The 16,537-nt window shown below is 41.4% G+C and overlaps 1 protein-coding gene across 1 annotated transcript in view; it reads left to right on the top strand.

Annotated features, from left to right (window-relative positions):
• Positions 1-16,537, top strand: part of DCDC1 (doublecortin domain containing 1) — a 337,894-nt gene that overhangs the window by 48,969 nt on the left and 272,388 nt on the right. The window contains exons 7-8 of the mRNA XM_066636033.1: positions 10,684-10,889; positions 13,901-13,994. Coding sequence (XP_066492130.1) covers positions 10,684-10,889; positions 13,901-13,994 — 300 coding nt within the window. The remainder of the gene's footprint in view (positions 1-10,683; positions 10,890-13,900; positions 13,995-16,537) is intronic.

The following is a 16,537-nucleotide window of genomic DNA, read 5'->3' as shown; positions in this document are numbered from 1 at the left end:
AGTTTTCCTTCTCTCAGATGAGCTACCTTCCCAGGCTGACGAGTCCCATCTACCTAGTGGCTGTTTAGTCGCCTCTTACGACAAGTACAGCCAAACTGAGGGCCTATTCTTGTCCCCAGCCCCCAGGGGATTGTGCACCAAAACATGTACTGTATTCAGCTCACAGGCTCTGCTCTTTGCCTTGGCCCTGCAAAGCTTTCCCTATGTAACTCCTCGTTCCTGTGAGCTCCATTATCTGCAACCGCTGTTGTTCATCTTTCTGAACTACTGCTCTACAATTTGTTTATCCATTTTTTAATCCATATCCAAAAAACATTGGTATCTTGTCTTCTCATCAAGACAATCTAAGATAGCTTATAGTAGGTAAACATAGTTAATATATAATCACATCTCAGCTTGGCTCTCTAACTTACAATTTCTTCTTTCCCACTATCAAAAACATTGTCCTGTCCATCTTGACCTACAGAGATCTTGTTCCGCCTTGTCTTCCCTTGAGAAGCTCTGACCTTATATGGACATAGGACCTCTGCAATGTGACAGACTGCTATACTGTCCGCCACTTGTAGTAGGAATCTATTTTGTTTAAATCAATACATTGATTAAGAAGTCTGCACCTGCAGCATATTATAAAAAACTGTTATGTGAACAAAAGCATTGCAAATGGCAGTGTTATTAAGCCAGTTTCATGGTTTATTTCATACTTTAGGAAGCCAAGAATGTTTTTGTGTAGTAGCAGCATAATCTGTTGAGCAGACTTTAGCCATTTATATGATATGAAACAAGGCCCCATGTATAGAAGAGTCTCTTGTTCTGTGAAAGGAAACACTTTGTGAGTGAATAGGAATTATTCATTCCCCGACACATATTAGAACCACTATATTGTACCCTTAAATCAGTATTAAAGCCTATACTTTTTATTTATGTGAAAAATAATTACTGATGCTTAGATAATAGGTGTCCATTTCCTAAGCCACTGATAATTTCAGGTATTGCAATTATGGTTTGAGATTTAAACATAAATATTTTAACAATCTCAAAAAAAGTTATTTAAAATGCTACTGATGGTTTGACTTGCTTATGTGGAGAGTTCACAGAAAGGTTCAGCTGAGGAACTCAAACATTTTGATTGGCATAGGAGATGAGATGTTCAAATTCTGATCACAATTAAAATTAAGACAGACTTCAAATAATATGTCAAAGTGAAATTATTGAATTTAAAAATATAATAACTGCTTTCATTACTAGTTAAAACATAGCCATTGTGCCTATAGCAATAAATGATGACACTTCAGAGCATGCAGAAACAAGTCAAGCATTTGAATAAAAGTGAATGTCTAAATTTAACTGAATACAGGAATGTGACTTGGCTTTTAGCACAGGGGCCAATTGTATTTTGGGTAGCTGAATTCATCATATTCAAGACTGAGTGGTTATTTTTAGGATATGTTGAATTTGGAAAAGTGTGTTATAAAATTATAAAGAAGTTACTTGTTTCTATTAAGGATTATTCAGTACTGAATATAACTCGTGGTCATAGTTTTGGGAAAAATTGTACTACAGCATTATACTACACATGAAGTTACTAAAGACAAATGAATTCAATCCCATTTTTTGAAAAGTTTTGCATAAGTTGTTTTTCAGACACTAGAGTTAATGGAAAAAGAACTGCATGTGTGAAATGCTTAGGTAAATATAGAAGAAAGAGAGGGAGTAAAGCAATGCACATAATTTTATTAATGACTTCTGTGATCTAAAATATATTTGGTGGGGATCCGGAGACCAATGATGCATATGCAGCCAGATGTGAACAAATAGCCCAATCCTGAGCTCTGCACGCTGGCTTACTGCCAATGCACACTATTGCAATTGTGCCCTAAGGCATGTTTGTGGAGCTTAGCGCCAATGCAGCGCTGGAGCTAGCCCAGTGCAAGCTCACGCTGAGCTAGCACTGGTAGAAAGCCAGTGCTCTGCTGCTTGGCAGTTGTCTGAACTGCGAGGCGGCGGAGAGGTAGGTGGAAGCATGGGGAGGTGGAGAGGAGGCGTTCCAAGGGCAGGGGAGATGGGGGAGGGCAGTGGAGGGCACGGACAACACATGCCAGAGGAAGGGAGCAGGTCGGGAGGAGGGCAGGACCGGTGGAGCTCAGCTCCACCAGATCCTGAGCTCTGTGTCAGGTTTCGTAGCCCGACATGGAACTCTTTGATTCTGTGGTAGCTCCAGAGCTGCCACAGAATTGAGTAACCCCATTGTGGGGCTACTTCCTTTATGGGGAGGAAGGGGACAAACATTCCCTTCCCCTGAGGAGTCGCCAACGGCTGCCCAGTTGCACTCAGGATGCCGTGGTGGCCATTTTCAGCGCTGTGGCAGCCCTGCACTCCAGGCAGCTCAGGATTGTGCTGAAAGTCCCCAATCCAGTTAAAGTTAGTCATGCATAAGCCTACTGTAGAGGAAGAAAAACAGTAGGGGAAGAAAAAGAGGCCTTGAAGAATATATAAAGGATAGCCAAGAGGATGCACTTGAAATGGTTAACAACAAGAATTGTTGTTGAAATTATTAAATAACAAAATAAAGCAGACTTATAAAAAAGAACAAATAAAGAACTTAGCGGAAAAGTGGGAAAATAAACCACTGCATGGACAATATTTGCATGACATTTCTGGAAAAACAAATATCACCAAGACTTGGTAGTGGCTCAAAAAAGGCAACTTGAAGAAAGAAACAGAGGGTCTATGGCTGCAAAGAACAGGCATTAATAACAAATGCAATAAAAGCCAAATTAGAAAAAAATAACAACAGACAGCAAGTGATGTCTCTGTAAAGAAAAAGATGAAACAGTGGACCACCTAATTAGTTGCTGTAAAAAGATTGCACAGACTACAAACAAGACATTACAAGATAGCAACAATGATACACTGGAACATCGGACGAAAATATAAGAAAATTGAAAAAGTTGTTGAAGATGCCAAAATATTATGGTATTTCCAACTACAGACAGACAACATCTATCTCACAATAGAGCAGACATAACTGTAGTCGAGGAGAAAGAAAAACAAGTCAAAATCATCAATATAGCAATACCAGGGGATAGCAGAGTGGAAAAAAAAGAGCTGGAAAAAATAATAAAATACAAAGATTTACAAATAGAAATTGAGAGGCTGTGGCAGATGACCAAAGTGATTCCAGTGGTGTTTGGCACCCTCGGTGCTATTCCAAAACACCTTGAAAAGCACCTGAACAGCATAGGGGCCACAAAATTTACCATCAATCAACTGCAGAAAGCAGCGTTACTGGGAACAGCTTACATTTTGTGACAGTATTTATAGGATAAAAACCATGCATCCCAGGTCCTTGGGAAGGACTCAATAAACAAATCAGCCAAAATACCTGACTGTGCAAAAATCTAATAATGGCCACACAGGAACAGGCATTAAGAACAAATGCAATAAAAGCAAAATAGAAAAACACCAACAAATAACAAATGCTGTCTCTGTAAAGAAACAGAAAAAAAACAGGGGGCCACCTAATAAATTTCTGTTAAACGATCACACAAACAGACTAAAAGCGAAGGCATGACAAGGTAGCAACAATGATACACTGGAACATCTGACAAAAATACAAGCTACCTGCAGCCAGAAATAGGTGGGACCACAAAATTGAAAAAGTCGTTGAAAATGAAGATGCCAAAATATTATGGGGTTTCTGACTACAAACAGACAAACATTATTATTATTTATTAACTTTATTTATATCCCGCCTTTCTCCCTGCAGGGACCCAAGGTGGCTAACATCTGTCCCACAATACACCAGACATAAATGTAGTCAAGAAAAAAAAAAAAAAAAGTCAAAATAATTGATGTAGCAATACCAGGTGACAGGAGAATAGAACTGGAAAAAATAAAAAATACAAAGATTTACAAATAGAAATTGAAAGGTCATAGCAGAAGACCAGAGGAATCCCAGTGGTGATTGGAATTGCACCGAGGGCACCAAAACATCTTGAAAAGCACCTTAACAGTATAGGGGTCACAGAAATTACCATCTACCAACTACAAAAAGCAGCTTTACTGGGAACAGCTTGCATCTTGCGACAATATTTATAACCGCAAAATAGAATAAAAGTGAGGCACCCCATATCTTTTGGATGGACTCAATATCTGGATAAAACTGGATTAAAAATGTGCAAAAATATTATCATATTTTGTCTTACAAATATTTCTAATCCACTCTTTAGTCTGGAAATATTAGTATCTAAAAGTCATCAGAGATGGCATCAAATGATTTTCTCTGCATTTTACAATGGGAGTGCCGCGACAGAGAAAAACCCTTCCTCAAGCTGCTATCTGTATCAGGAGATCTGCGGTCTTGCAGAAGGCCTTTAAGAGAAGGCGAGAGAAAGTGGCCAATTTTAATCAAACATGTTGAATTGTGCTTGGAAATGGACCAGCACCCTGCACAGTTGTTTCAAGGTTGAAGAAATATGTTCCATTAAACAAGTTCCAGTTAGTTAATCTAGCTGCTAAACTTCGTGTCAACTGATATTTCCAAGAATCATCAAGGCGGTTCCATGTATTTCCTTTTTCTTTTGTAGTATTGTATTTTCTATTTTTTTCTTCACTCTATTGTATATTGTATTTTTATGTATTAATTTTTAACACTATAAATTGTAAGCCGCCTTGGACATCTGCTTTCAGTGGAGGAAAAGGCAGAGTAGAAATTGTTTAAATAAATAAATAAATAAATGTACAGGGTATTATATATGATGGAGAGAAAAAATACTGTTAGGTGTCATCCATGCATTGATGAAACTCTGGGTGATTGCATAGAACAATATTAAGTCACTGAAATATGACCCTGTTGCACACCCACATCACAGTTGCTATGGTGAACAGCAATAGTTCCTCAGCATCATCTTCTAGAAAAAAAAGCCATTGTGATAGGAATGGAATTACAGGAGTACAGTGACTCCAGTTTTTCCCAGGCAGCCTATCTAGTTCACCATGTTTGATGGTATCAAAGCCACTGAGATGTCCAAGAGAATGAGCAAGGGTGCATTTTCTCATCTACCATAGGTCATCCACTAAAGTGACCAAGGTCATTCCAGTTTCAAGTACAGGACTTAAGTCAGATTGAAACAGATCCAGATAATCAATGTAATTCAAGCATGTCTGGAGTTGTACAGCACTCATCCACTTGAGCACCATGTCCAGGACTGGGACAGTAGTGACTAACCAATAGGGGTAACAGTTCTTAGAATCAAGATATGGTTTCTTTATGAGTGGCCTTATAATCTACTAACACTGATTTTATGGTTAATGTTATTCTTCCACTGTCGTAATTATACACTAATTGGCATCTCTTATGTTTAGTAGGGGGAGAGCCACAGTCCCTGTTCATCTCAGCATAGTATATTTTCTTATGGCTGTTTGTGATATCTCCCTTATGTTTTTTTTGTTCGCTTTTAAGATTGTGAACCCCTTTCCAACAGGGAACCATTTTCTCATTTCTTTTGTTACATAAACAGTTTTGTTGAAAAGTGGCATATGGCTATCCTTAACAATAATAGCCCAAGTTGCTACATATACAAATTATTGTGTCTTCAAAGTACTTAAAAAAATTATAGTGGCCTCCAAGAGTTTCCAAATACCTCCTTTCTGAATTTGTATCTCTAAATCAGGGGTGCCCAAACCCTGGCCCTGGGGCCACATGCCGCCCTCAAGGCCTCTCAATGTGGCCCTCAGGGAGCCCCCAGTCTCCAATGAGCCTCTGGCCCTCCAGAAATTTGTTGCAGCCTGCACTGGCCCGATACAACTGCTCTCAGTGTGAAGGCAACTGTTTGACCTCTTTGCGTGAGCTGTGGAATGAGGGCTTCCTCCACTGCTTGCTGCTTCATGTCTGTGATGCAGTAGTAGCAGCAAAGGAAAGGCCAGCCTTGCTTTGTGCAAGGCCTTTTATAGGCCTTAAGCTATTGCAAGACCTTCACTCATTCATACAAGTTCATCTTTAATATATTCATTTATGTAAACTTATGTAAATTTATTCAAATTTAAAATGTAAATAAATTCTTTCTTTCCCCGGCCTCCGACACTGTATCAGAGAGATGATGTGGCCCTCCTGCCAAAAACTTTGGACACCCCTGCTCTAAATCAATTGAACCAATCACTTGTAACCACTTACAGTCCAATCCTATGCATGTCTACTCAGAAGTAAGTCCCATTAGTGTCAATGGAGCTTACTCCCAGGAAAGTGTGGATAGGATTGGGCAGTTAAACATTTGTTTCCTACATGGTTAAAATTTAGCAATGTACTAAGCAGAGAAAATAATTTTTTATCTTAACTGAAGGTTTGAGGTAACTGATTGTACTATATGTTTTGCTCTTGTCCCCACCTACAAGTATTACATTAATCATTATTTTCTCCAGTTGAACAATCCAACTGAAAATATCTATTGTGCAATTATGTGCGGGCAGATTTAATGTCCTATGCGTTATGGCAGAAAACATAATGCTTTGAAGCAGGGATATTAACTCTTACTTTACAGAAATTTCCACTGCCTTTTTGACAGCTGCAGTTCTTCCATTCCTAGATTTTCTGAACATTTTCAATATACTTAGATATTTAATATCACCACTATAAGCACTTCCATTATAATATTTGACAAATGGTTCAGATTTTTTTCAAATGCATGAGCCGGACAGTGCTAGTCCCTTTATCTGGTGCTCTCAACATGTTTTTAATAAAATATCTACGAGACCAAACATAAAAATTATATAAAAGACCAAATGTAAAACACAGTGGGTTGCACCCTAAAGTTCTGTTGCACCAGTAGAAAGCACTTCAGCTTGAGGAGTGGGGAGAAATATTTTCTGTTCGCACTTTAGCCCTGCAGAATATTTTCTGATCTCTCCTAACCCTGGAGTAAATTAACTTCCATCCATTATTTTTAGTATTCAATCTTTTACACTCAAATAATGACAATAGTATAAATTACTATACTCATTTTTTGCAGAAACTATTGCAAAAAGAATAAAAAAGTTCAAAAACTTATAAACTTAGGACCCCTAAGCAGTGTGAGAGCAGTGGCACTTGTGCTGTTTATTTTCCCTTCCCCCCCCTTTTTCCCATGTGGTTTTCAGCTGTTTTTCCCCCTTCCATCACAGCTCTCCAGCCTGCATTTCACACGGTTCTCATGAGTCCCCCAACCTTCTGAAGCAACGTTTCCTGAGGGAAGGGGAGTTGGGGACCTTCCCTGAGATGACCAAGTGGGAAGATAAGTGCCATAAGTACCATTATACTCACACTACTTAGAATAATAATAATAATAATTAATAAACTTTATTTATATCCTGCCCTTCTCCCCAAAAGGACCCAGGGTGGCCCACAACATGTTAAAAACAGATTAAAAACATAATTTAACAGCAAACAAAAACGCATTAAAACACATTAACAGATACCATAAAAACAATATTCAGATAAAAAGTAAGATAAAAAGAGCAAAACGCAGCAAATCATAGAGGAATCAGGCCTGTAAAAATACTAAAAGATATAGAAAAGATGTTAAAAAGGCCATGAACTCAGAAGGCTTGTTTAAACAAAAGGGTCTTCAGGCCTCGCCAAAAAGTCTCAAGATCGGGAGCCATTCTAAAGTCAAGGGGAAGGGAGTTCCATAACGTTGGTGCCACTACTGAGAAGGCCTTATTTCTTGTCGCCGCCCCACGTACCTCCTTAGGCGGCGGCACGTGTAAAAAGGCCTTCTCTGATGACCTAAGAGGACAAGCCGGATTGTACGGAAGTAGGCGATCTCTAAGATACCCTGGCCCAGAGCAGTATAGGGCTTTAAAGGTCAAAACCAGCACCTTGAATTGGGCCCGGAAATGAATGGGCAGCCAATGCAGCCCCCGGAGAAGCGGACTGACAGAGTCAAACTGCCTACCTCCAGTGACCACACGGGCCACCGCATTCTGCACTAATTGCAGTTTCCGAACCGTCTTCAGGGGCAGCCCCACATAAAGCGCATTACAATAATCTAACCTCGATGTCACCGTGGCATGGATCACCGTGGCCAGGTCTGCACGATCCAAGTACGGCCGCTGCTGGCGCACCAGCCGAAGCTGAGCGAAGGCCCCCCTAGCCACAGCCGCCACCTGGGAATCCAGGAGCAGCTGTGAGTCCAGGTGGACCCCCAAGCTGCGGACCTGCTCCTTCAGAGGGAGTGCAACCCCATTCATATCAAGCTGATAGTCCAGTACCTGCATCAAGGATTTCCGAACCAGGAGAGCCTCTGTCTTATCCGGATTTAATTTCAGCTTATTAGCCCCCATCCAGATCCTCACTGCTTCCAGACAGCGCTCCAGGCCCTCAACCGCCACCCTGGAGCCTGGAGGAAAGGAGAGATAGAGCTGGGTGTCATCAGCATATTGATGACACCCCACTCCAAACCCCTGAATGACCTCTCCCAGCCGTTTCATGTAGATATTAAATAGCATGGGGGACAGAACTGAATCCTGCGGCACCCCGCACCTCAAAGGCCAGGGTGTCGAACAGGCATCCCCCAGCACCACCATCTGGGACTGACCCTCCAAGTAGGAGCAGAACCACCGCAAAACGGTGCCTCCAACTCCCAACTCGGCCAGTCAGCCCAGAAGGATACCATGGTCGATGGTATCGAAAGCCGCTGAGAGGTCCAGCAGGACCAACAGGGACGCACTCCCCCTGTCCAGTCCCCGGCATATGTCATCCACCAAGGCGACCAAGGCAGTTTCTGTCCCAAAGCCCAGCCTGAAACCAGATTGAAAAGGATTCAGATAATCTGCTTCATCCAAGACCCTCTGGAGTTGGGCCTCCACCACCTGCTCAATTACCTTGCCCAGAAACGGGATGTTGGAGACTGGCCAGTAGTTATCCAACACGGTGGAATCCAGGGAGGGCTTCTTCAGGAGGAGGCGAACCACCGCCCATTTCAAAGCGAGTGGCAACGTCCCCTCCATCAAGGAAGAGTTGACCACCCCCCCTGTCCACTTAGCCAGTCCACCCTGGGCAGCTCTTATCAGCCAAGCTGGGCAAGGGTCAAACAGGCAGGCAGATGACCTCACACTCCAAAGGAGTCTGTCCACATCCTCAGGCTGTACAAGCTGAAAGGAATCTCACAACACTGGACAAGCAGTTGCCAAGGGGACATCATCAGACATTGTCAATGTGGCATCCAAGTCGCGATGAATACGATCAAATTATATAGAATACATCTATATAAATCTCAAAAATTGTGTGAAAATACCTTGAAAAATACTTGCCTCCTTTACATATTTAGCTCAGGGACACAGCTGAAACCTCTGGGATTTTGTGATGAACTTTAAAAGGGAAAAGCGTCATAAAAGGTTATTTCTCTACATGCAATAATATGGGAGGTTGATGGGAGGTTGATTACTTTTCAATTTGCCAAAGGTAACTGCTGTTTCATCAAACTGATTTGTTTGTTTGTATTTGCAGATATTCCCTTGACAAAGATTTTATCAAAATGCATTGGGAACAACAATTAAAAAACAAAACACCAGCTGTCCTGTTCATGTGCCTGTTGCAAATTTACAGCTGTCTTGGATCCTCTTTTCTGTTGCCTGTACATTCAAATGTTTTTCCCCCCGTCACAGTACTTCCCAGTATCAGTTTGTTGTTGGAGACTTCAGATGTGTAGTTTACATTGCTTTTATTGGCTTTCCGTTAGTTTGTGTATTTCTGTTAATGTTTTTTTCTGCTGCCTTCCTACCTCCTAACCAGGAGCATCCTCAAGGTATGGGAATATTTGTTCCCTTATGTCAGGGCTGCACTGTGGCTACACCAGTGCTGGAAAGTTAGATAGGACTGGGTCCTAAGTCTGCTCAAATCATAAATGAATTCCTAAAGACCTTATCTCTTTGCTCAGCTCTAGTGCTTTACTCATCCCATATGTTAGGACACTAATAGCCATTGGCACTGAAAGCTCTCAGTGAAAAACAGTAGCACCCTGTGTTTTTTTTTCTGGGTAGGGGCTGTGGCAGCACTTTTCACTGCATATTAAGTCTAAAGTATTCAAAAGCTGCATGTCACAGATGAAAGTTTATAACTTCTTATTTCTTACATTTGTATCTCATCTTGGTTCTGAAGGCAGATTGCATTACAATAACCTGTTAAGAGTTTTTAAAAAAACAACCTGTAATTTCAAATTGTAGATTCTGTACTAAGATGTTATGTAGGGGGTTATTCTTTCAAACTTATAAATGGTTGTTTGTGAGATAGATTTTAGGAACTGTGAATAAAGCCAAGTGCCCCAAGAACAAGAGGCAAGAACCTTTGCTTTTGTGAAGCAAATGTGTTGAAAAACATTTATTTTTACAGATGAGGAGAAAAATTTTCCTCTCTGATCAGTTACAGAGGCATGCTAAGGTGAATTTTAATTATGACTAAATTGTGGTATTACTCTTTCATACCCTGAACATCTGTTCCCTTCAGGAATGATGATTTATGCGGGCTATCAGTAGAGACAGCTTGCTACAGCTTATGTCACGGTTTGTGGGAAGATGGGGTCGTATTTCCCAAAATACCAGCTTTTATATGGATACCAGCCAGTGTGTTATTAAGGTAATAGGGGAAAGGGAGCATGATGTGTTCACTTTTAATTCTGAAGCCAAATATTGACTTTACCTTTTTTCTTCCAGACCATCTGTTGTTAATGAAGAATGCAACTTGGACACTGAATGGTCTAGTCCTTCCTGGAGATGTCAAGAGAAGAAAAGCCAAGCTTGTGCTTTCCAAACACATGAAGAGCCTTACAGAGAAGCCCAGTGTCAGACTTTTGGTGTTTAAGAACTGTATGGGGCAGGATGGTTCTGAGATAACAGCACACTTGGGTCAAACCGAAAAGGTAAATTTGAATATGGAAGAGCCCATATAATGGGAATATAATGAAAAAAAAAAACTGTACTTCCATACCACTTGTTTAGCCCATTAGATTACATGATCAGAGATTCAGTTGTAAATTTATTTTTTAAACAATAAATGTTCTCTCTCTCACTCACACACAGAGCAGGATTGCAGTATTTCGTCTTGATTTCTAATTACACCTTTATCACTAATATTTCTGCTCTGGAATAATAGTAGGGTGCTCAGGCACAGGGTTCCCACTAACCTACTTATAAAATAAGCTGCAGAATTATCTTTGATTTTTTTAAATTTATCATTGATTTTTCTTGTTTCCTTGAAACTTATGATATAAATTAAATAGAAAATCTAAACAGTTTTCTGTATCTTGAGTTGTAGGGTTTTGAAAAAGGTAAGAGGACCAAGGCTGTATTCTGAATTACAGGTCCAGACTGATTATCCATGTATTCGGGGCCCATGGTTTTATCTCACCTTGGGTTCCAAAGCCACAGGTTCAACTGGACCTGTTCCTTGGAACACAACAGGAGCTGTGATCTGGTCATGTCTGGAGGGTCTTCTGAGGACTGGGGAAGTGCACACAGCCTCTCCAGCCCTCAGAAGGCCTTCTGGAAGCTGAAAAACCTCACATCCATTTTCAGCCAAAAACAAGAAGTGACAATATTCAGCGCCCAAAAAGCCTTAGAAGGCCTTCTGAGGGTTGGGGAGGCTGTGCGTGGTGTCCTGGCCCTCAGAAGGCCCTCTCGATACGACCAGAGCGTAGGTTCTGGGAACGGAACCCCTGTGGATGCTGAGGCACGACTGAATATGTGTATGTTCCTTTTTTCTTTGTTTAAATTGTGGAAATATAAGAGGAAGAGAGCTCAAAGTCCATAGGGCATAGAGGGTTAAAAAATATGTTTAAAACAGCTTCAAGATACATGGTTTTGCTAGGTCTGCCACCTAGGAAAGATGGGAGAAGCAAGCAGGAACCTTGAGCCTTCCTTGTCTCTTCTTCAGAGAGATCACTTTTTATTTTGTCTTTTCCCTAAATAAGTTACCACAAAAGGGGAATGCTAAAGGTAAGGACGCCAAGTGTAGAGGTGTTTGTCTGCAGTGAGTAAGAGAAGATTACAGTCAATCTTACTGAACATGGGCTTACTTCAGAATAAAACAAATAACACTAGTTTAAAACACAGCTAGCCATGAGCGGTTAATCATCGTTGTGGTCTCATTGCTGTGACCCAACAGTTACCAACTTATCTTTCTCATCCTGGCACTTTTCTTAGTTGCTCTGACTAACATCTGGATTTTTGTCATTTAGGCCCAAATCCTAACCCACTTCCCAGCACTGGGATAGCTGTGCCACTGGGAAGTATGCTGCATCTTACAGTTGGGGGGCACTCATGGAGCCCTCCTCAAAGTAAGGGAATGTTTGTTTCCTTACCTAGGAACTGCATTGCCCTTATGTCGGTGCTGGAAAATGGGTTAGGATTGCACCCTCAGTGACTAACAGCCCAGTCTTAAGTTGCGCTGGAACAGGCAGGCCAGCGGGCCTGCGCTGTATCCAGCACAAGTCTGGGACCGAAAGCAGTGCAGCTCGAGGCAAGGGGAATTGCTTCCCCTTACCCCATGTTGCGCTGCAGTGGCCCCAATAGATCTACGCAGATCTCAGTCACCTCAGGAGGTGGCACAGATTCGAGCAGAACGGAGCAGCCAGAGGCTGTTCTGCAGTGCCTGGGAACCGGAGTCGGGATCTGGCATGACCGCCAGGTCCTGGCCCCACCTCCCCCAGGAACACCCACTGTCGGCCTTCCCCGGTCCTGGAACACCTTCCTCCTGCCTCCTCCTTTATGCCCCCCCCCAGACCTCTGCATCAGCCAAACTCAGTCGGCGCGATCACCCTGCTCCCGGGGCCCAAGGCGGTGCAGGGAGGCCAGTGCGTGTCCGTGCACCAACCCAACTCCTAGCAGAGCGGAGCAAAAGTGCTTTATGGTTCTTTTGCAACACTTTTGGGCCAGCGCAAGGGACTTGCACCTGCCCAAGTTCCTGTTAGGATTGCACCCTAACAGTCCAATCCTATGCATGTCTACTAAGAAGTAAGTCCCATTATAGTCAATGGGGCTTACTCCCAGGTATGCTTGGATAAGACTGCAGCCAAAAAAGATTAAATATAAATGTTTATACATATCTGAACTGAAAAAGAAATATTTATTTTATTTATCGATTTATTTTAAAACACTTTCCCCATCTTTCTTTCCCATCCAGGCAAGCCAAGGTGGTTTACAGTAAGATAAAACAAAATCCAAATACATTTGAACAAAGTAGACTAATTTAAAAAAAAACAGTAAAATAGTAACAGTGAAAAAACAACCAAACACCACAGCTGAAAAGTCATCTAAAAAACGCTGGCACCACTGCCAAACATTATTTCCCTCTAAAAGCTGAACAGAAAAATCAGGTGTTTTACTATCTCCTGAAGGAGCATAGAGGTGACCAGGCCTCTGGGGAGAACATTCCACATGGTCAACCTCACTACCTAGAAGGCCTAGTGGGGACCACTCTGAAGTGGCTCTGAAGGCAAGGGGACTGACACCAAGATGATGTCTGCAACATACAGGAAGGCACATTTTTCACAAAAAAATGTTTGATGGTCGCCTTTCTTTCAGCAGACATGAGAAGGCAGACTAAAGTGCTCACCCATCCAGAGTGGCCTTCTCAAGGTAAGGGAATGTTTGTTCCCTTACCTGCAGGCTGCATTGCGAATGCATCATTGATGGAAAGTTGCAAAGGATTGGGTACTATGAGAGGAAACACTGGTTGAGAGCAGTCCCAAATAAAGGCAGAATTACTTTTCAGAGAATATTGCAGCCCCTCCAAAACCACTACTTTCTCCCTGCACTACAAAATGGGTAACCATTTTGCTAAGTAATTTATGTTTTATTTGCTTTTAAAAAGTTGTTATTAAAAACAAGTTTTAAAAGTTTGTGTTTAGTGAGAATTGTTTTGTTTGTGAAGTTTTTAGATATTTGCACCATGAAACTGAATCTTACTTCACCAGCAAAGTATTTATACAATATGCATGGAGAAAAAATTGAAGATCTTTCCAGTGGTAAGTAGAAATTTAATGAATGAAATTAATTGGCTACTTCTTGTATGGATTGATGTTTTTAAAAAGAAAAGTTTAATGTATAAAAGTTTAATGTATAAAATGTATATATACCTTTTTAAGAGGAAACAACTGAAATTAATCTCTAATGTTCAACTTTAAATCTTTCACAATAAATTCAGGTACATTTTCAAATGTAAATCCAGTTTCAAGCAGTATATTCCATTGTGGTTAACTCAATGTAGATTTCAAAAAATTGTGCTATCACCTGTGATCCAGAGACCATGGTTGGAGCCATCCACCAGCAGAAAGACTGGAGATAGGGTTGAAGTTGATTGATAGTGTAGATGATTGATAGTGTAGATGATGATTGATAGTTCATGTAGAATGGCCTCCTCTTAAACTTCCCTTGTTTATGCTATTTCCTGAAGACAATTCATAGTGATTGCTCTCTCTGCCTCTCATATATAAGGAGACCCTGGGATTTTATGAATGTAGTTTTCAGTTCTATTTCATTTTGCTGGGGTAGCAAGATATTCAGCAAGGACTCAGTGAAGGAAGAAGATAACCCTCCTATTATCTTATCATAAGGATTATGTCTAGAGCACAGCATTGAGTAGTTGTAGTTTGGCCCATTTCCCACCACTCAGACATCTGAACCTGCTTCCCTGTAGCAATGACGAGTTGACACAATGAAGACATAGAGACCAGGGTGTCAGCTTGAGTCAAGGAGCTAGCTTGTTATACCAGCAGCTCTCTTGCCTTTTATTCCATTCTCATAAAACAATCCTAAAACAAGGCTCAAGTTGCTCTCAGTCACTGATAAAACGTTTCCCAAGCAATAATACATTCCTTACCTCTGAACACCAACCCTTATCTCTAAAGCTATAGCTCATCCCTGTTTCCCTTGCGCTGGGCCTCAGGCTCTCAGCTTCCCATAGACAAGAAACATTCCAAGGTTTGCTTCCGATGAGAAAAAAGGGTGGGTGTGCCCGCCCTAATTGTTGCCATGTTTCGCCTACAGCTCTGAAGCCCAGCGCTTCTGCCCTACTTTACACTATTACTACACTACACTTCCCTCTAGTTCTCTCCCTTTGTCTGATTTATATATGAGTAGGGAGGCTCATGGTTGGCCTCACTGCTAGTCTCCCGTCTCACTCTTTATTTTATTCGTCTAACCTCATAAATGATTTGCTACCAATTGGAAGTGGTTATTGCTTCTCAGGGTTTGAAGGATTTTTTGGCTTAATAGTTTAGGTAACTTAGTACAGGTAGCCCGGTTTGTTGCCTTCCAACAGGATACGTATTTGTCTCTCTATGAGTCTTGGCACTCTGACCAGACCAGCAGATAAAATCTGCTGTTGTTAGCCATTTCATTAAGCACAACTAAACCTATTTGTGTCAGACCTCTAGCAGCACCCTACACCTCCACTCAATGGTCTGCTCGAACCTGTGCCAACTCTTGAACTGGCACAAATCCAAGGAGAAAAAGGAAGTGTTCTGGCTGCCATCAGAGGGGATCGCAGTTGTGCAAGTCACCCACACTGGGTACCACCCTGCTCTACCTCCATCATGTCCCCAGCCATCCCCCTGTTCCACTGTCTGCCCCATTCTGCCCCCCCCCCACCAATCTTCCTTAGTTCGCAGGCCTTCCTCAACCTGCTGCTATGTGTGAAGCCACTCTGTCCTCTCTGGTGGTATTCTGGAAGCACACTGCTTCGTGCACTGCCAGAGTGCTTTTGTGACTATCATAAAGCAGGTACCACTGCCAGAATGCTAGTTTCAGCAATGGTGAAGCCCAGTAGTTTTGGGCTGTAAGACATAGTGCCATACGTTCTCTTTCCAACTCTTCAGGAGATCTTGGTCACAATCCCACCAAATGGAAGCACTTTAAAGTCCCAGTTATTTCAAAGGCTGTGTTGAACAGGTACTTAACATGTCTTCCATTGAAATCAATAGGATTTAAAAGTGCTAAACTGGGCTGTTCTTTTTGCATATTCCTAAAGGCCATTACTCCTGAAGGTTATTATGTCGCTTCTGACTGTTTAATTTATTGTATATATTAACATAATTTATATCCCATCCTTCTGTCTTAATATGAGATACTTCCTCAAGGCTGCTTGGAACAAATTACAATATAATCTTAACAAAAAGTAAAAAAAAGTTGAACAAATAAACTAATACAACAGGTATAAAGAGAAATAGCACTGCTATGGATCAAAAAGAGTGTTCAAAAGTGTTCTCATTGGGGCGCTAGACACTTGTCTTTTGGCCATGAGTTAATGTCAGAAGCGCAAGAACCCCAGGCAAGCTTACCAAGCCATGTTCTCTTTCTTCCTTCATCATGAAAAACCAAATGGAGGGCAGAATTTTCTAAACAGGACTGCAGTTTATGCTTATGCCTTCCTTATACCTAATGGGCATGGAACGTTCTGCAGTTAAATGTATATGAATCAGCTTGGGCAGGTAAAAGTACCTTGGCCCCAGGAGTTTCTCTGCCAATCCAAGATACCATATTGCCATATAATTGTTTTTGTTCTAGTGCA

Source organism: Tiliqua scincoides, chromosome 1 (genome assembly GCF_035046505.1).
Source record: "Tiliqua scincoides isolate rTilSci1 chromosome 1, rTilSci1.hap2, whole genome shotgun sequence".
NCBI classification, from domain to species: domain Eukaryota; kingdom Metazoa; phylum Chordata; class Lepidosauria; order Squamata; family Scincidae; genus Tiliqua; species Tiliqua scincoides.
The sequence above is the reverse complement of the archived record's forward strand: the minus strand, read 5'-3'. Positions and strand labels throughout refer to the sequence as shown.